The following is a 21,253-nucleotide window of genomic DNA, read 5'->3' as shown; positions in this document are numbered from 1 at the left end:
ACTTAGATACAATAAATGACCATTTATGTGTGTGTACCAGATATTTCTATATATGGAATAGTTTTGTTAAGAATAGGGTTAGGGGTTTGTAGGACTGGGGAGAACAATGGCTACAAAACTAGTGCTATAGATTAATATCCTCAACACCCTACCCAACTGTTTTCTGAGTATCTAATACTTCCATGTGGGCCTGTATGGTATGTTCCCAGCATAAAGATAAGACTGGAATAAAGATGGTCATAGTAGTCTACAACCATGCTATTCTGAACAAGCCTGATCCCATCTGATCTTGGAAGCTAAGCAGGGTCAGGCTTGGTTAGTACTTGGATGGGAAACTACCTAGGGAAACCAGGCGCCGTAGGTATAAAAAATAAAAGAAACAAAGGGTTGTAAACTGACAAGGTCCTTGCAATCTGTGAGGTCAACCAAGCATTGCCTCGCTTAAAAATGAAAAAGTAAAAATTTAAAAAAATAAAAATAAAAAAAGAGGGTCATAGAAATGCTGTGAGAGAGACATGTGGAGACCTGAAAACTCTCAGATGTCAAGAAACCTGTATTTAGTCAAGGGACAGACATAATTTACTTCCTTCTATGTCTATATTCATGGAAGTTATTTTTTTAAGTGTGTAATAAAGGTAAAATTCATTTAATATAATTTATGTTTCTCATTGTAAAAGTAATACGCAATCTCAGCAAAAAACAAAAAATAAATTTTATTATAATCTTATCCCTTAGGACTAATAGATTTTACTGTTTAAATATGTTTTTCTTCTGTTTTTTTTTTCTTGCACAAATCTTACACAATTATAAACATCTACACAAAAATTGTATAAGTCTGCTTATAATTTTTCTGCCCCATTTAATGCTATGCCCTGAATATTTTCCATTTTCTATAATATTAGTTTTATAAGTCTTTAAAATATCCCTTCTTGGGAGTTATATTATAGCTTATTTGGTAAACTCAATGTTATTAGACTCAAGTTGTTTCCCATTTTTTCTATTAAAAAAGCAACACTGCAGTGAGCATCTTTGCTCCATTATTTCTGTATCCTTACCTGATTTTATTTGAAATGAATTCCTAGAAGTAGAATTTCTGGATCCAAGGCTATGCATGATTTGAAAATCATTTGAAACATAATGTCAAATTTCTTTCCAGAATAATTTACTTGCTGAATTTCATTTTCTTACTTATATAACTAAAACAGTGCTTTTCGATTTTGTTTCTACCTTTACACATGGACGTACTTCATACATTCAGGGTTTGACAAATTTCACAGTGTGTATTTGTACCGCACTACATTATATCCTCCTTAAAAATAAAAACACTGGCATTAAAGTGAGATTAACAAGAGAATCTTGAATGTATTGTAAAGAGAATAATACTTGTACATTTTCTATAATTGGCTATAAATTATTGGTAGCATATAAGATTCCATACTTTAGATGAGAACCCACCCACTGCTTCCCAGAAAGAACTTTATGAATAAAGACTGTGGTTATATTTAATCATGCCAATGTGAGAATGCCATAAATATTTCATCACAAACCTGAATCTTTTGCATATAGTATTGGGAAAGCAAAGGTACTGAGGCCTATTCCAAAAAAAAACAAAGTAAAACTTTTTCACTTGGCATCAGGAAGAGATGATAACAGGAAACTTTTGAGAAGAGATATTTATATATCTGTATCTATCCATATTTCTATATAGTTTAGTGAACTCAACCAAATATTATGCAGTAACACAAAGCCACTTATCAATACTTCCATTAGCACTCCCTTTCACGTTATTAGAAAGGCCACTTTTTAATTCATGATTTTGAATTATTATTGATGTACTCAATTTCCAGAAGAATATTTTCAGCAGGCATTTAACGAAATGATAGTTGTTGGGGTTATTTCATTTTACAATATCACGTTAGCATTAACTTTTCATTTTACCAAGGCAGCCAATATATGCATATTATATAAAGTTAGATTGCTCTTCTTGAGACAGAATGAGTTGAAGGGCCCTAGGCAGAGCCATTAAGAGATGAGAGTTACATTAAAAAAAATTCCACAAAGGAAGTGAAGGTTTCTATCAATTGGTCCATCTCTGTAAAGTCATATTAGAAAAAGCAATTCAGCTCTTTCTGTTCATAGAGCTCTCAACTGATCCCTCTTTGGGGAATAGAAGTACAACATATCTCTTATACTGTGGGAATTTATTTTTCTATTTGATAAAATTACATTGAAAGTTACACCCAATATCTAACAGCTAAAACACTGAAATGCAGAAGATAAACATTTTACATTGATATCAATGCCATAGAAATGGGTACTCTGGGTATCCAATATTGAGAAAATGAGATGTTTTATATACAGGATGAGGAGGAGGGCTTTTTTAGAGGGGTTTGAATCTGAATTCATCTGAGAGTAATGTTGAGATATAAGAAAAATAGGAAAACATTCTGTAAAGTATATAAAAGGACTAGTAACCACCATACAAAAGCCTGGTGACACAAGGTTATAGTTTATTGCAGATTACTATTAACAGAAATTAACGGGAAAAAATGTAATGATTATTGTAGGGAGCCCTTGAACGTATCACGACTATTGACAAAAACTGGTTCACAGACTTTAGTACATATAGACATAACACGAGCAACTTCTAAAATCTAGATTTCTGGATTATATCCACAGAGTCTACATATAAAGGGGCTGGGAACCTAGAATCTTCTCGCAAGTATTCTTATGATTCTAATGCAAGCGTTTCACGGACTATTCTTTGGCTTTGGGAACAACCTTGCTAAAGCACTATTCACCCAGCTGTTATGTTCCTGCCATGAACGAGACTGGCAAGATGAGAGAGTCACCTACTTCAAGCACATATATGTATATATTTCATAACTGGATTTCAAGAGTACATTTAGTTCAGGCATTGCACCTTCCAAACACACAGAGACTGCAGGCAGAGAGCTGGGCACAGAGTAGACATCTAATAAATACAAATAGTTCATGATGGTAGCATCATAGCCATCATTAGTCTTATGGCAACTGGTCATAGTTCTTAGCATCTCAGGAAGTTAGAACCTCAAATGCTTTCTAACTGAGCAAAAATCTTTTTACATTTTGGGCATGTCTTTTACTTTTCGATCAGAGATGATCTTCTGGGCTGCAATTAGCTAGAAGCTCATCCTCTATCCCAAGGTCAGAAAATAGAGAGTATTCTTCAGATTTCCTTGTATTTCCTTAGAAGTCATGCTCTTCATTTTCCTTAGACAAACAAATATCATCACAAATATCATCAAAAAGACAAACTCATAAAGCCCCAAACCGCCCCTCATGCTGACTTTGGCACAAATATAATTTTATCAGAGTGATCAAGTTACTTCTGGGTTCCATGTCGTATTCAGAAAGATAAATATAGTAAAATTCTCTTAAAAGTGTAATGACTGAATGTGTGTGTGTGTGTGTGTGTGTGTGTGTGTGTGTGTGTGTGTGATGAGACGAGAGAAGAGAAGGAGGGAGGGAGCGAGAGATCAAGATCGAGATCATGTGGTTTAATGAAGATATTACATAATTTTTATAAAGGGTTTATGTTTACTTCTCTGGCTATATTGGATCGTGTTAACACTTTTTGAAAATGTAGCATTTATTTGGAACCATGAGACCTTAAAATCTGTTATTTTAGAAAATTACAGGAGTTAATGGTCTTATGACTCAGTTATACTTCAGCAGAGTGGAATTATTATCATTTCGTATCAGAGAGACACGATACCACAAAATCTTTATTTTAGTGTGAAATGCAATGAACAAGAAATCATGAAACTCAACTTATCTTCATTTTTGGTAACTGGAAATTATATGATTAACAGTGAGGCATACTTGTTTTAGAAGGAAAAACAGATGAAAGACAAAATAATTTGAATTATTTAGAATTAGCATTGTGTATTTACCACCACTGTGAAGTATACACCTGTGTTATTTAAATATGTAGTCTATTGGTCCAATTTGATTTTTATTGGTAAAGATTTATTTTCATATAACTGAGATAACTGACAAAACAATTTTTTAAAAGTAAAATAAGATTTTTTGATAAGATGTTATTATCCAATTGTATTGAGGTACTTAAATTTTCAAAAAAAATTGTTTGTATCATGTAGTAACAGGTTAATTTTTAACTAGAGAAACTACAATTCATGAAAGATAAAAATGGTATGTAGGAGTCTCTGAGAAGCTGGCAAGAAGCATCAGAAACATTCAGAAGAATCAAGTATACAGAAAACAGATGTGAAGACACAGTAATAAGTCAGTCTAACTAAGAATTATATATCCACAGAGGCAGACACTGAAGACAAGGGGAAAGAACATCTTTTAAAATTGTACCCAGCACAACTTCAGACAATATATTATACTGCTATATTATACAAACAATAACAAACAAATGACGAGCTTTGTAATTTTGGCCCTCTAAGCTTCAAATAGAGCCAAAATAGAGTCGAATAGAGTCAAAGCTTCAAATAGAGTCACCAAAAAATAATGGCAATCAAAGACAAAATTTGGTTCAGAGAAGTTTTCATGAATGATGAATAATAGATTATTACAGGAAATTAAAGATGTATGGAGTTTATAAATGCCTATGAATCAGTGGTAACAACTGTTTGTATTTGTGTACAAATAATTTGCTTCTTATTGTTTATGTTGGCCATAAAAAATAGTGTCACACGTGTGTCAAACATGCACTATTGATCTCACAGTGGAAAATGACCCATTGTTCCACTGCAAATATCTTTTTTTTAATTAATTTTTTGTGATGACATTGGTAATGAAATCCAATATGTTTCAGCTGTACACTTTAACAGTAAGGCATATATATATTTACACTGTATGTTCACCTCCCATAGTTAGATTTCTTTCTGTCACCACATATTTGACCCCCTTTACCCTGTCCTCCTCCCCGCTCCCCCTACCTCCTACCCTCTGGTAACCACTAGTCTATAGTCCATGTCCATGATTCTCTATTTGTTTGACCTCTTCATTTGTTGCTTTTAGGTTTATATCCCACATATAAGTGATATCGTGTGATTTTCAGCAAATTTCTTAAAGACTAGGAACTATTAGTAGATTGGCTTGCACTTTGATATGAAAATAATACTGTTACCTAACTCTTCATAGGGCTAAATATGGGGGGTTAAAAAACATATATAAATATAAATAAACATATTTACATAAGTATGTTATATATAAACATATATTTACATGACACATGTTTATATATAACATTATATGTTTATATATAAAAAATTATATATAAAATGTTATATATGTAAAGCTTATATATATAAAACATTATATGCTTATATATATAACATTACATGTTTATATATAAAACATACTGATACATAGGAAATGATATATATGTGCTTATTATTAATGATCACAAAGATGATGACGGTGGCCATAAAAATCATGATAATGGAATATTCATAGCCTCAAAAGCCACTTAAAACACATTTCAGAATCCAAGCAGGATATTTACATTCTATTTGCTGATAGCTGATAAAATCCATTTCTGGAAGACAAAGAATCATTTTTCCCCCATGTAACTGCTTTACAACTTAATTTCCAAGTAGTGTTGAGGAGGAAAAAAACACTAAATTTTGAGGCAGAAAATAGATTAAGAGCTTAACTTCCTTGTCTCTGATACCACCTCCCTCTTAGACACACACACACACAATTACTATATAACTTTGGTCCAATTACATTACTTCTTTGGTCTTTGGATTCTCCTTCTACTGACTAAAGTTTAAGATAAATGAACTCTACTACATAGGCATCTTGTGAGAAGTACTGAGATTTTGTAGGTATGAGTTGTCTTCAAAGTATTACATAAGTGAAAGGTGTAAATACTGCTTTTGCTATCAATGGAACATATTCCTTTTTGGACAGACCTCCAAAACTTTCCATGGAATAGCATTCATATGTTCTATTTTATTTTCCCAAGTTAGGAAAATATGCACACGCATATTAAAAACATACTGCCACACCACTAAGACTAAAAGGATAGAGCTCTTTCTTTATTTCTATTGTCCCCTTATTTTCATGTAGACAGATCCCAGGCACGTACTAAATATTCAATTAATGTATTCTGAGTGAATTAATACAACTTTATTGGAAATAGGGCAAAAAGATAAATCATACAAAATTGATTTCAGAATGCTCAATGCTCCATAAAGTTTCAAATAAAGGACAGATTCCACAATGGTACTATCCTGTACAATGTTACTATCAGGCAACAAATTTTGTGATAATTTCAACATACTATTTTGGCAGGTAAAGTACATGTATAACTTGATTTTAACAAATACTCCCTGTAACAGAAAATTCATTAAAAGATAAAATACACTGCATTATTTGGTTATTTATTTAATCATATTTATTACATGTGTAATATGCACAGGGATAAACAACTGTAAGGTAGCAATTATCTTCAAGAAACAGCCTAATAGAAGAGGAGCCATGGGCATATATATTTACAATAAAAATTAGAATGAAAGCATTTTAACATATAGGACAAACACTTTGTAGAAGTTAGAGAGTTAACTATAGGCATGTAGGAATAACAGTATTTTATCGCAGTGAGCTCTTAATAAATATAGTTAGGGGGAAAATATTGGAAATTATTTTGAAGTGAGATGAACAGTGATTGGGAGTATAAGTCATTCTTGTAAGATATGTGTAAAATATCAGGCTGGAAAAGTTTTGAAAAAAACAGATTTCAATCATACAGCATCGAGTTTATAACCCAGGTCACACAGAGTTCTAGAAATCGCAAACAAAGGCAAGAATGGGTCAAACTTGTGCTTATGAAGGACTCTGTGGTTGTCAATGGGCAAGAGGCTTGTTATAGAAAACTTAGAGTAAGATCAGTTTGAAGTCCACACTGGTGCATGCACTAGGGGATATGAAGAGGGTCAAGCTTTCAGTCCCTCAGCCAGGAAATCCATGAGTCAAAACATAAAGAACCTTTTATTACCAGGCACCTTACTGAGTATCGGGGCTAGAGCAATAGAGGAAGAGATAGAGAAAGCCAAATATTAAACCAATGTGCATACAAATAAACATGAACTTTATATTGCAATAAAAGCTAAAGAATGTTAGAGATGACTAAAGGTCTGTTAACAAAAATAAGAATGTAAGGAGGAGGAGGCATTTCTAGGGAGTTTAGCTTATTTTCGTTGAATTTGAGACATTGCCAGGGTTTTGATGTGGAAGTGTCACCCAGGCTCTGGGGAAGTTTATACCTAAGCTATAGATGTGTAGGTCAACTGCATAAAGACAACTGTTGAATCCACTGTAACTGATGTGCTGAGAAAAATAACTAGAAGACAAAAACTGGTGAAAAGAACATGGGTATTTAACTCATGATTGAATTGGCAAATGCTTTGTTTATAAATCTTCTTTTCTGGTCTAAATCTACTATAATAGGCTTTGTTCATTTGTAAAGAACTGATTTTTCCATTTTATAAAATTGTAGTTTCAAAAAAATAGTAATATTAGCATGGGGATCTCTTTTCTTACAGTTGAAAGAAAATTTACAAAAAGATGTTATATCTCTTCATTATAGAACTGCCTATGCTATAAAATAAGTAATGCAATACAAAAGAATCTACAAACAACAAATCAGAGATTGGTTGGGAGTCACATAAAAGTTCTTTTCAAACATCTAAACATAAATAAATGTGCCAAATTCTCTTAGAGGACTTCACTGCATGTTGCATGTTGCAAAATGGAATTCATTATTTTTACAAGTACTTTTCATTGGACAAAGATTAATGTCCAGTAACATGCAGAGCTCTAAAGGTTTTGCTTAACTTTCAAATTCACGTTATGTTGCCTTTTTTTTAAATAAAGAAAAGTAAACAACTAAATCATAATTTTTCTTTAGAACATTTAACATATTTTTATTATACAAAATTCTTCTACAAAGTGTAATTAATTCATTATTGACATTTCATAGCTGTTCATTATAAACAAAACCCTCAGAATTTGTTGATGACTATAAACTATTAGTATATATAATTATTTACTCAAAACTGCTGAGCAAGAATGAAAACTGCAATACTGGATAAGTAACACCCATAAGTATCAAAATAGAAATTCTTTGCATTGAAATCTATCAGTACTGTCATCTCATAAAGAATCTAAGAGAGGTCATAAAAAAACATAACCTAAAGGAATATTCTTTTGTTCTTAATGAGAAGGGAAAGCATATTCTATTTTTCATATAATTATGTAAAATGAAACATAAATAAAAGAAATGAATGAAAGATGGCAGACCTTTTTTTGCAGCTTGTAAATAAAATATTTTATTTCATCAGCTATCTCCCCCAAAAACTAAGTCTTGATGACTTGAGCATTCAGAAAAACAAAATCTGCTTCACTTACTAACATTTTTCTGAATTCACTGAATTTGTTTTCTGACATTTCACTCTATTGGCAAACTCTCTGTTCTTTTTGTAAAAATCTATTTATATATTTTGGGGGAAAAAAATAACTCGAGAAACTAAAACTGGAATCAGCTATACCACAAAATGACATCAAGATTTACTTTTTACATATCTGACATTAAAGAAGTACAGATGTAAGTTAAGATACTCAACAATATCAATGTAAAGTCTGGCTTACCAGCAGGGACAGAATTGGAGTGCTGAAGTTTCAAGTGACTAGAATCACCGGAGAGTTCAGTCAAAGAGGTTAAAGTAAAATCTGAGTTGGAAGCATGCTCATGTCTGAAGCCTTCAGAAGAAAGATAATCCAGTTCAAACTTCACAGTTGACATTGCGAAATTCATTGAGAGCTATGCAAATCAAAGTTCACACTACTGAAGTTTTAAAAATCATAGGAGGGGGGAAAACACTCTATTAATAACTCCAGGCTTTCCAGTAATTATTTTTCACTCGGAAATCCAAAAGAGAGCAAACATGCAGAGCTGATTCTCTAAGTTTTCTGTATTCACGCCTTTCCTAGGCAATTGACTTCAATAAGATGGATGAATTTTAGAATTGTTTTTCTTGAGGATATCTTGCTGCCTTTAAATGATAGCAGCACTAAGTCCATCTCAGAGAGGCTGCAGTGAAAAGTAAAATGAGCTAAGTGAAGACATAGGCAAGCCTGCACAGAGATGCTTTTTGTAACTTGGTATTAGAGGTTCACATTCACATTTCTGTATACAAAAGATCAGCTGGGTGGGGCTAAGGACTGTCAGAGAATACAACTTTATTCTACTGGGCAGCTCATTGGAAGAATGTTTTAATTTGGAAGGAAATTAATCTGGAATGATATTTCCTGGGTTGAGATTGTTAGACGATAGTCCTGCTGCTTCCAGAAAGATGACTATGATTGTGGAGATTAAAAGTTGAATTAAACTAAAAAGCTTATGCACAGCAAAAGAAACACTGAAGAAAATGAAAGGCAACCTACAGAACAGGAAGTAGTATATGTAAATCATATATCTAATAAAGAGTTAATATCCAAAATATATAAGGGACTAATATAATTCAATAACAAATAAATAATCTGATATTTTAAATGGGCAAACAACCTGTATGTCTTCCAAATGGCCAACAGGTACATGAAAAGCTCAACATCATTAATCATCAGGGAAATGCAAATGAAAACCACAATGAGGTATCATCTCACACCAGTCATTATGGCTGTCATCAAGAAATCAATAAATAACAAGTATTGGTGAGGATGTGGAGAAAAGGAAACCCTCATTCACTGTTGTTGGAAATATAAATTGATGCAGCTGTTATGGAAAACAGTACAGATATGACTCAAAGAATTAAAAATAGAGCTGCCTTATGACCTAGCATTTCCACTTCTGGGCATTTATCTAAAGAAAAGAGAACACTAATTTGGAAAGGTACATGCACTCTTATATTCACCTTAGCCATTACTTACAATAGCCAAGATATAGAAGCATCCTAGGTGTCCATCAATAGATAAATAGATAAAGAAGATATCACACTCACACACACACAGACTCTACAATAAAAAAGAATAAAATCTTGCCATTTATGACAACATGAGTAAACCTACAGGGTATTATGCTAATATAAAAAGTCAGAGGAAGGCAAATGCCGTATATTTCACTTATATGTGGAATCTAAAAAAAAAAAAATGAAACAAATGAATACACAAAACAAAACAGAAACAGACCCATAGATACAGAGAACAAGCTGATATTTACCAAAGAGGAGGGCTGGCATGGGGGAATGAGTGGGGAAAACAAAGTAACAAGTGTTGGCAAGCATGTGGAGAAAAGTGGACACTTGTACACTGTTCATAGAAATGTAAATTATTACAGCCACTATAAGAAAAAAAAAACAAAACAAAAACCTTGTGTCAGTTCCTCAAACAATTTAAACCATAACTACCATATGATCTAGCAATCCCATTTCTGGGTATCCAAATGAAATAAAACCACTATCTTGAAAAAAAAATATCTGCACCCGCATGCTCACTGCAGCATTATTCACAATACCCAAGTCATGAAAGTTACCAAAATGTCCGCTGACAGATGAATGATAAACAAAATGAGATAAGGAATAGCATATTATTCAGTCATAAAAAAAAGAAAATCCTACCATTTGCAACAACATGGAAAAAAATTGAGGGCATTATGCTATTTGAAATAAGTAGGACGGTGAAAGATAAATACTGTATGATCTCACTTTTACATGGAATATAGAAGAGCCAAACTCATGGAAACAGAGAATATACAGGTGGCTGCCAGGGAGTCGGGGTGGGGGGTGAGTGGGGGCAGAAATAAAAGCTGTTGGTCAAATGGTACAAACTTCTAGTTATAAAATGGATGAGTTCTGAGGATTTAATGTACCACATGGTAACTATAGTTAACAATACTGTATTGTATATTTGAAAATAGAAGACTGTAAGACTTTTTTGAAGTCAATGAGCACTTTATCCCCCTACCCATTTTATTGACATATAATTGACATATAACACTGTGTCAGACGGAGGTGTTACCTAACCTTGTTGCAGACTTCAAGTCATTAGTGAAGTATTTTCCATGATATCTTTGCTAACACTTACATTTAGCACAGTTTTCTGTAAGTCTTAGGCAATACCAGTATAGAATTTTTACTCCTGTTATCTTCCTAAAACCTAGAATGTATCCTCCATTTTTTTTTTTAATTTTTATTTTTAGAGTACAAACAGAGATGGCAGGAAACACCACACAGAAACCTCCTTCCATTTGAGTGGTCCAGCAGCAAATATTTTTCTTTCGATCTGGATCAGTTTGTGTCTGTTACTATAGAAACAACTCCCTTGCTAGCAGTTACAGTAAATTCAGGTCTCTGGTCCTTCATTCATTTCAAAATATAAACTGCATTTGCAAAACTTTCTCCTTCTCAGGCATATTTAATCTTGATGTAATCAGTCTTGGTTCTCTTAACAAGCAAATCTATTTTGAAAATAGCTAAATTTATTGGGAATAACTGCAATTTTAACTAGATCATAACAATGCATTCTAAACAAGTATAATAAGCTTGCTTTTTAGACAGTTTTCAGTATACTTATGAGTCCCTAAATGAACAATTGTTAGGAATATAATTCAGATAATATATTTTCCTTGTCTCAGATGCTTTCCATTCTCAAACATTGTGTGAAACAATTCACTAGACATATATTTATTATTTTTTGGTTTTAGAATGACCTGAAACCACATATATCCCTTTTCTCTTCCATTTAACTAATCATTGAACTGAATATATTACCAAAGAATATCATTAAATTAACTAAAGAAATTTTGAAAAATCTAAGAGTGGCAAAAAAGTAAATTACCAGAAAATTTAAGAAAATTCTGGAATATATGATAGTGGTGAGTGCTGAGCAGACTGAATAATGGGCAAGTCCATGAAGTTAAAGAGGATGTTACCTAAGAATAAGTCAAGATTTTTACCAGGACAATCATGGACAAGCCCTCACCATCCCTCCTCAGGTCGGAACAGGAGACCGAAAGTAAGTCAGGTTAAGTTGCTTTGTCCCTACACATCATTCGATTTTAGCTTCACTCTAAGAAAACAAGAGAACAGTGCATAATCATTTCCTTAGTTTGATGTAAGGGAAAGATAGACAAGAGGGCATTCTCCAGCTAACTGCAGAGAGCCTCAAGAAACAGGAAAGTCAATCTTCTCAGTAATGAAATGTTGATACACAAACTGCTTCCCCAAAATCTCCTTCCCTAATTTCCACTAACAGTTGCACAAGTTCCATACAACAGTGGTGGGAGCAGAAGCCAAGCCAGTGTATAAGTGACAGGAGTTTCCCAATTTTAACAAATTACATATACAGACTGTCCAGGAAAAGCAATTGGCATAGATTGAGCATCAAGTAAAATGCAGGTCATTTCATGTCAACTCAAGTTATCTCTGGATCACAGAATTAAAAAAAAAATTGAAGAGAACAATTGAATCTGAGTGATTAACTCGGACTTCTCAGTATGAATGGAAATGCATAAAAAAGAAGATACTTTTGCTCTACTTTCCATAAGATTTGAAAGAATATTATATGCATATGATAAAATGAGCTGCTAGGAAAAGAGAACAGGGCAAAAAATAAGTTACTTATAATAAGTAAAAGGCACACTTAAAAATCAACTCAGTAGAAGCACTGGATGACAGGTCAACCACTGCTAAAAAGCACATTAAATTGATTAGAAAATCAACATGGAGAATTACTTTGAATATAGAGCAAAAATATTAAAGTTGGAAATTATGACAGGATAGAGAATAAAATATGTATAAAACAGAAACTCAAAGAAACAAAATGAGACAACAATGAAAATGTAAGAAATGAAAACAAATAGGTTTATTGTGTGGAATACCTCAAATTCAAATGACTATATTAATGCCAAGTAAAGGTGCCAATATTGAAGGAAGGTACATATCTTGACGGAAGGTACATATCTTGACACCAAACCTATCTTGATATAATGTGAATTCCATGGTTACAGACACTATCTAACAAATTTAAAAATAAAGTTGGGGGTCAGTGGAAGAGTGTCGTGCAAATGTGATGAAGTGGAAGAGTTCTTAGCTTCAACATCAAATGATAGAAAGATATAAAGCAAAGTTTACAGTTATCTGATCAAAAAGATCACATCTCCATAATTCAAGAACACAGAAATAATAAAACATTATAAAACAAGCAAGACTCAAAATTATGTAACTCAAGTGTTAGTTCTGAAAACATTATTTCAGGAAATACGCCAGCCAAAGCTGGGTAGAGGTGGGGATGAAGAACAAAAGAATCAGAATAAGAGAAAGAGAATTGTAGCAAATGGTAAGCAAAAATAATCTGGTAAAATATGTACTGATGACTAAATAATTACTGAAAATTCTGTTCTGAAACAATGTAAATAATTAAAAGAGAATTTCATAATTTAAAAACCCAGATTAATTTTTTTCAAATCATAAATATTTTTATCAATCATAAAAGTATAAAACCAATTAATTGAAAGGAAACAAAAATGATGAGAAATAAAAATGGCAACAAATAAGAAAATATCAATGAATGTGGATTAAATGACCATATTAAACAGGGCCTCAGAATTTCTCCATTCTCACTTTTTTCCTTTCTCTCCTCAACTCCAACACATTTTAAATTGCATTCTGACTGCCAGGTGGAAATGTTATTTATGCAAATTGTTTCATACTAAAAAAAAGTTATGTCACCAAAAATGTTATAATATCTAAGAACAAATATAAGAGGATGTTAAAACTGGTATGATTCTTAGATCAGTTTTGATCAAGGGACAATACAATAATAGCACTTATCTATCTGAAAACTTTACAATAATTATGCTTTCTTTTTTTCTCTCCTTTCTGCACTGGCTAGGAAATCTAGTGCCATGTGGATTGAAATGGTAACAGTGAATATTCTTATTTCATTCCCACTCTTAGTGGAAATTTTTTAATATTTCACTAAGCATGTAGTTTGTTCTACATTTTTAATATACTCTTATTAGATTAAGGACAGTTCTAATTTGATAAGAATTTATTACATCTATAAATAATAAATGTGAGTTGACTTTTACCAAATGCTTTTGCAATTTCTATTGAAATGATTAACACTATTTTTGCTTTGAATGTAGTAAACTGAGTATCAAATTAAAATTAATTTTTTTCTATATTAAAGTTCAACTTGGCCTTGATATAACAATTCTTTTCATGTATCACTGGATTCAAATACTAATATCACATCCATATTTATGAGATAGATCGACATATAATTTTGTTTCTTGTAGTCTTGGTAAGATGTTCTCATATAAAATAATTAGAAACAATTATTTTTCTTATTCTCTGGAATATTTTTTTTTTTTACAGATTGGTATTTCTTTCTTAAATGTTTGATAAAAACTGGAGAAATCACCTGGGTTTAGAGTTTTCTTCTTTTTTAAATTCGTAATTACTGATTTAATTTCTTTAATAGATACATAGTTTCCCCTGGTCCCCAAGTCAGATGTGGGATATTGTCTTTTTCAAGGTATTTTCTCTATCTGCTTAAAAATTTTTTTTTTTGCATAATGTTATTCATAATGTCCTCTCAATATCTTTTCGATGCACATAGGATCTATGTCCACTTTTCATTCCTGTTATTGGTAGTTTATGCATTCTTTCCTTTTATTTGAGCAGTGGTGGAGATAATATACAGTACCTGTCCAGGATATTATCAATTCTATTAATCTTTTAAAATTGCCAATACAGTACTGTGTTGCTCTAGCTGCTTAATCTGAGGGAAAGTTGTTTTATCAGCAAGCACTCTCCTATAAAAAAAGAGAATCATGTTTCAATTTTACACATGTGAGAAAATGAGGAAATTGTTCAGAACATGTGATCTCACCTTAACAGATAAGACTACGGCAGCATATGGAACATGGTTTGAAGGTTTACCAACCACTTCCCGGCTTATTTCAATACAAATATTAATAATTACTATTGATTATTCATTTGTTAACAAATTAAAAATTTTGGACAAATGTTAAATTGAGTGAAAATCAAGGACACTAGCCGTAAACCAGAACTGTCCCAGGAACCCATTCTAGAAAGTATTTGATTAGAGGGTGGATCCTTATATCTTTTTTCACAATATTTTGCTTCTGCAGTAACTAATGCATTTTGTAAACAAGGTCATACACATCCTTGAACCTTCAGGAAAGATTCAAACTTGAGTTTCAGTTTTAAATTTCTAAGTAACTATGTGACCCACAGTGTGCAACTAATCTTTCCTGAACCTGCAGTTTCAACTTGCAGGGATTTACAAATTTAAACCTTATAAAGAGTATTTTTCTTTAAGAAAAATTCATTAACACAAGGAATTTGACTTATCCATTATTTGAAGTTTATAAAATTATTTCATTAATTTAATTGTTCGCTCCTTCATTTTTTCATGTCTTTTATTAAAAACAAAACTATCCTGTCAAGCCCTATGCTAAACTACTTGAAGATTTAGGAATGTGAATATAGGACAATTTTTTTATTCTGCATAATCTTATCTTAGGAAAATTTTGTATTCTTTTTCATGAGAGTTCATGAAAAATCCATACTTATTTTTAATCTAAAATTACCCATTGTTTCTAAAATTTATTTAAAGGACATTTCAATTAAAATATCTTCATAATGTCAATGAAAATATACTTAGTGAAGAAATGAATACTTTCTACACTATTAGATATGTGAGGATCATTTTATATTTTTCCTGCTCCAGACTCAGATAAGCCATTTCTCTGTAGAGCCCTGATTTTCTTCATTGGAGAAGAGTATTAGCAACTAAGATCTGGTGCTTAATATGTTGTTGATGTTTGGGTGTCATTTCCAGACAGAGCAAATACATGTGTTTATAATAACTGGTATATATACACATACTTATTTTAATATTTTATTTAAATATTTTATATGTAACTATATTAATCTACTAATCTAAATGAGTTCATATGGATGTCTCCAACTCCAGTCCCTTACAGCATGCATCATTCTAGCCTCCTCCACTTGCTTATCTATAACGTCCCACTCTAATAGAATATGGAACCTGGTTTTGATATTCACTTTGTCTCCTTGTACATTTTTTTTTTTTACGTTTAGCATGTCTTTTAATTTTTTGTTGGAAGTCATACATAACTGGGTAACTAAAGTTGGTCTGTATTTCATGTTTGCTATACCTGGATGTATAAGAGGCTTTGATTTACTCTGTTGGCCTATTCCTGTCTCCCTAGTTGTCTTTGTATTTCCTTAAGAACTACTGAATAAAGAGTCTACAAATTGCAGCTCTTTCCACTGTAATCCAGTACTATGCTACTAGAGCCTTGTTGTGGTGACGGTAAGACGTGGGGGAGAGGGAGCGTGCTATAAGCCTATGATTAAATTTCAGTCTTTTAGTGGGCCTATGTCTCACTCAATTTTAGGTGTGGTATGTGTCCCCTCAAAAGATGACCCACAAATTTTTATCTCCATCTATAAAAGTCCAGGTGGAAATGACGGAAGAAAGCAAGAAAACATCCTCTCATTCTTTTAGAGAATTGTGAAATTTTCTTCAAAATTTATTTAAAACAAAATCCGACTTCTTGAGAAAATTATTTATTTAACCTCAGTTTTCTTATAGCCTTTGTTTATTGGACTTATCCAGGAAGTGTTAATACATTTTCCATGGCCACACCTCAGATTTATAGAAGCGGAAATCCTTGAACTGGAATTGGAGGAGTTGCTTGTTTCAACAGCCATTTATCAATCTCAGTAATAAGTCATATTTGGGAATCAGTGGATTATATATTACCCAAAAGAGCTTCAGTTTTTTAAGATGCTATGATACAAGATTCTCAAGATTTTGTTGGTTATTTCCAAAAAAAAAAAATCACTTAAAATGTAAAAACAATTTAGAGATCATGTAATCCAAACTTTTTTTTCTATAAAAGAAGTCCAGTGAAATTAGCTGATTTGCTTAAACATCCACAATGAGTGAAGAAAAAGAAAATCAAGGCTAACTCCAGCTTGAATCCTGAGGCTTTTAGTACCTTCATAGCAAGAAAAAATTCAATGAGGATTAAAAGACTCATTTTACTTGGTGTCATTTTACTTTATCTTTATTGAATGTTATTTTATCTTATTATGACTTTCGATTTTATATCTATTGAAGATTTTAACCTACCTAGGATATTTCCCAAATATCATTTTAATACAATACCTCACATACAGCAGGTTCACAGATTGTATTGAAGTTGCTCAAAACCCTCAAATTGATTACACATCTAAATATATTTTCATCCAACACCAACAACTACTGAGAGAGGAAAAAGTGTTCTAATCTTATTACATTTACCATTCAAATAGGTAATGCATAAACCTAAGCCGTAAGTATGCTTCCTAACTTTCTTAATGAGCTGCCAAAAATTCACTTGAGAATCAATCTCACACACCAATGTATTTTTAAAAACTCTATATAGAGTTAGAAATATTCAACTTAGCGCAAGTTTTATTAGAAATAATGGAAAAGTTGTTATTTGAATGCATTAGCTGCACATTCTGTCTCTTACGAACTATAGCCACAAAAATCCTTTTTGTCAGACCACCTCTGCACTTATCACATCACGTGACTGTTATCTTAAACCAAAAGTACATTCTAATGTAAGACAGATGAGTATATGGGTATTCCTAAAAAATGAGTTCAGAGCCAAGCAATCAAGTACCTATCAGAAAGTACCAGGATAATAGCATGATTATATTTTTCAAGAATACAAAGGCTTCATAAAATAAATTTGTAAGGACAAAAGAAAAAGGAAACTTTCGTTTTCCTTGAAATGGAGCAGAGATAACTTTGGCCACTTGTGGAACAGACTTTTAATTCCGTGTTATAAAAAGCCTTACGATTCACTTGGCCCAGGGGCTCATAGGTTTAAGAATAAATGTACCTCCCAAAGTCCCTCGATTCAAGAAATTGCACATTATTTTTTAATGAAGATCTTAAATTGCATATCTCAGAAGAGTTACTAAGATAAATGAAAGACTGTCAGAAGATAACAATCAGAGCCTTGGTATGAAGAAACGCCCTTGCAAAACTCCAGACTTAGTTTAATGGATATCTTATACTAAAACATGTTGTTATGCTATAAAAAAATGCCTTGCAGCAGGGATAAAATCTTCATTATCTTGACTTTTCATCCAAAATAACTAGAAAGGCAGCAGAGTGATGGCAAAAGTTGGAACTCTAAAATCATATGGACCTGATTCAATCTTGTCTCAAATATTAAGTACTTATGTTCATCTGTTAAATTTTTTGACATATTTGAATCTATTTCCCCATGTGTGAAAGTAAAATACTGATATCCATGCCTAGAAGGACTATTTTAAGAGTAAATGAAATAATATATTCAAAGCTGCTAGCATAATATCTAACTCATGACTACCTACTCATTAAAACATTTATTAAGTGTTTGCAATATACCACTCGTTGCTTTAGGTATTGTTTATCAAAATAGCGGAAATGATAAAATAAAGCCAAGAAATCGATGTGATATGAAGAACAGTAAACATTATTTAAAACACATACTTACACAGGTACAAAGGTAGCACACAAAAGGGAGGTCAAGGAAGTTTCTTGGGAGGTGTTATCTGCATGGGAAGTAGAAGAAGGGGTATGCTTTTGTGGATATCTGGAGCAAGAAGCTTCCAGGCAAAGGGAAAAAGTCTATGAATAGGGTATGTGCTCCACCTGTTTGAGGACAGTGGGTTCATAGGTTCTAATATGTCCCTAGAATGAAAACTAGGTGATAATTTAACAAATAGGATACAGTAAATTCTATAGCTAAGAACTAGGACACCAGGGTCAGTATCTGTGTCCTGTGTCAACCTTTTGCAAGTCACCTAATCTTCTGGGTTTAGGTTTCCTCATCTGTAAAGTGGGAACAACTATCCCCTAGGGTTGTTCTGAGAACTAAATGTATTAATAAATATGAAAGAGCAACCATACATTAAACATAAAAGAACTATTCTTTTTTAAATTAATAATGAACATAGAACAGAGTCTCATGCTCTTCTTACTGGAAAATCAATCTCTACTTTCCAAGAATATATTCCAATCAGAATTCTTGGATTTGATATTTCGAAATATATTTATTCATGGAAACTTTATGGGTGCTTTCTATTCTGGAAATATGCTTTTCCTTCTCTTGTTTTATTTTTAGGTTTCTTTTGGATAGAGTCAGGATTTTGTTTATTTCCAAGCTTCAGAAATCTACTTAAAAGCTTTGTTATCTCTTGAATATCAGTGAGCTACACAAACAAATATTTTGAAGATTGATGAATCATAAAATTCAAAGAAGAATCTAAAATTCAAGAACAAACAGTTTTGATGTTTTCTTTTTGAAAACTTTAACAGTTGGATTAAATATTTTTATCTACTTTAAATATGGCTGGAATTTGGCGTTCAAATAAAATGTAGATACCATCGCTTATAATAATGCCTTTTATATTTAGACTATAAATTTTCTTCTTGCTTTCCCATGCATTTTGCTATCCAATCCTGTCAACAACATAGTGAAGTTGATATTACTTACTCCCTTTTGAAAACATAGAAACTAAAACTTATACAGAGTAATTAAAAATAACTGTGAAGTTAAATGTTAGAAATAGAATTCAATCTTAGACATCATAAGTCCAATACTTATTCCTTATTGCTGTAGTCTGAATATTGGTGCCCGACCCCAAATTCATATGTTGAAATCCCAAACCCAAAAGGTGATGATAGTAGAAGGCGGAGACTTTGAGAGGTACTTAATTCATGAGGGGAGAAACCTCATGAATGAGTTTAGTGCCTTATGAAAGAGGTTCCAAGGAGATCTCTAATGTCTTCCACCATATGAGAATACATGCAGAAGTCTAGGACCAGGAAGTGGGCCCTCACTTAACCATGTTGGCTCCCTGATCGTGGACTTCTATCCTCCAGAACTGTTAGAAATAAATTTCCTATGTTTATATGTTACCTAGTTTGTGGTATTATGTTATACAGCACTCTTAAACTAAAATAACTAATCAAAAAGATGTACTTTCTGTTAGTTCCACATAAACTTAATCTACCACTTTCTGTTAGTTCCGCATAAACTTAATCTACCAAAGAGCTCAAACTAATAGCTTTGACTCATAGTATTTATGTATTTACTAGTCATATAATACACAATTAAGTTTATATTTTATAATTCTTTGGGTATAATATAATCTCTTCCAATTTGATTATAAATTCCTTGATTGAAAGATTGAAGATATATAATATATATATATATATATATAAATATAGATCTATATCTATATATCTATATATAGTTTATAGTTTTTATATATGGATATATTTGTATGTATATAAACTTGTATACATATCTGTATATATATTTTAACTGTATATGTGTATATATTTATAGTCTATTAAATGGGTCTGGACATGTAGGAGTTACTTGGAAAATCTTTCATAAACAAATTTAAAAATCTGCACTTGAAAAGATTACAGGAGTTAGAGGTATACAGATTTAAATTGAAATCTGCTCTAACAGTTCCTAGATCTATGCTCCTGAGTTGCAGTGAGCCCCCATGTCTTCATTTCTCCCTACCATGGTCACTATATGGATTGAACGTGTAAGAGAGCAAAAATAATCTTTATCATTCTGAGTTCTTAGTTGAGATCTGTATAATAAAAGATTAACAAGAGAAAAACAGTTTATTAATATGTATATCTCTTGTACACATGAGAGATATCCAGGAGAACATGAATTAACTCCTCAAGGTAGCTTAGAATTCAAGCAAAATATCATCTTAATAGAGAAAGGGCAGGGAGGATGGAGCCCTCTTAGGGGAAGAGTACAAAGTTTATCTGGGTGTGTATCAACGTCTAGTCTTCTCTCTTGTAATAAGGATCAGTCTTCTCTGGTTGATGAAACTCCAGGGAGAAGACTTAGGACAAATGAGCTCCTTTTGGGGGATCTGTCTTTAAGCAGATAAGGGGAGTTCAGAGAAAGCTTCTCCCTGCATTTGCTGTTTTTTGAAGTCCCAATCGTTCTAAATAATCAATATTCTAAAGCAGCATATTCTGAGTGGCATGTCCTGAAATCCTACAGTCATATTTTGGGGTGGCATATTTCATTATCTTTCAAATATAAGTCATCAACCATGTTCTTGGGACACTGTGGCCATTCCAAAGGTGTGTTAAT

At 32.3% G+C, this 21,253-nt stretch overlaps 1 protein-coding gene and 1 pseudogene across 1 annotated transcript in view; one reads left to right on the top strand and one right to left on the bottom strand.

The window, feature by feature from the left end:
* The window catches only part of ANO3 (anoctamin 3), a 331,395-nt gene extending 316,592 nt beyond the window's left edge, over window positions 1–14,803 (bottom strand). Inside the window, exons 1-2 of the mRNA XM_039865959.1 lie at window positions 14,725–14,803; window positions 8,668–8,839 (exon numbers count right to left, since the gene is read on the bottom strand). Of these exons, the coding sequence (XP_039721893.1) occupies window positions 8,668–8,833 (166 nt within the window). The 5' untranslated portion in view covers window positions 8,834–8,839; window positions 14,725–14,803. The remainder of the gene's footprint in view (window positions 1–8,667; window positions 8,840–14,724) is intronic.
* LOC120610619 (uncharacterized) lies at window positions 246–364 on the top strand (annotated as a pseudogene).
* Window positions 14,804–21,253: the final 6,450 nt, after the last annotated feature.

Source organism: Pteropus medius, unplaced genomic scaffold (assembly GCF_902729225.1).
Source record: "Pteropus medius unplaced genomic scaffold, Ma_sr-lr_union100, whole genome shotgun sequence".
Lineage (NCBI taxonomy): Eukaryota > Metazoa > Chordata > Mammalia > Chiroptera > Pteropodidae > Pteropus > Pteropus medius.
The sequence above is the reverse complement of the archived record's forward strand: the minus strand, read 5'-3'. Positions and strand labels throughout refer to the sequence as shown.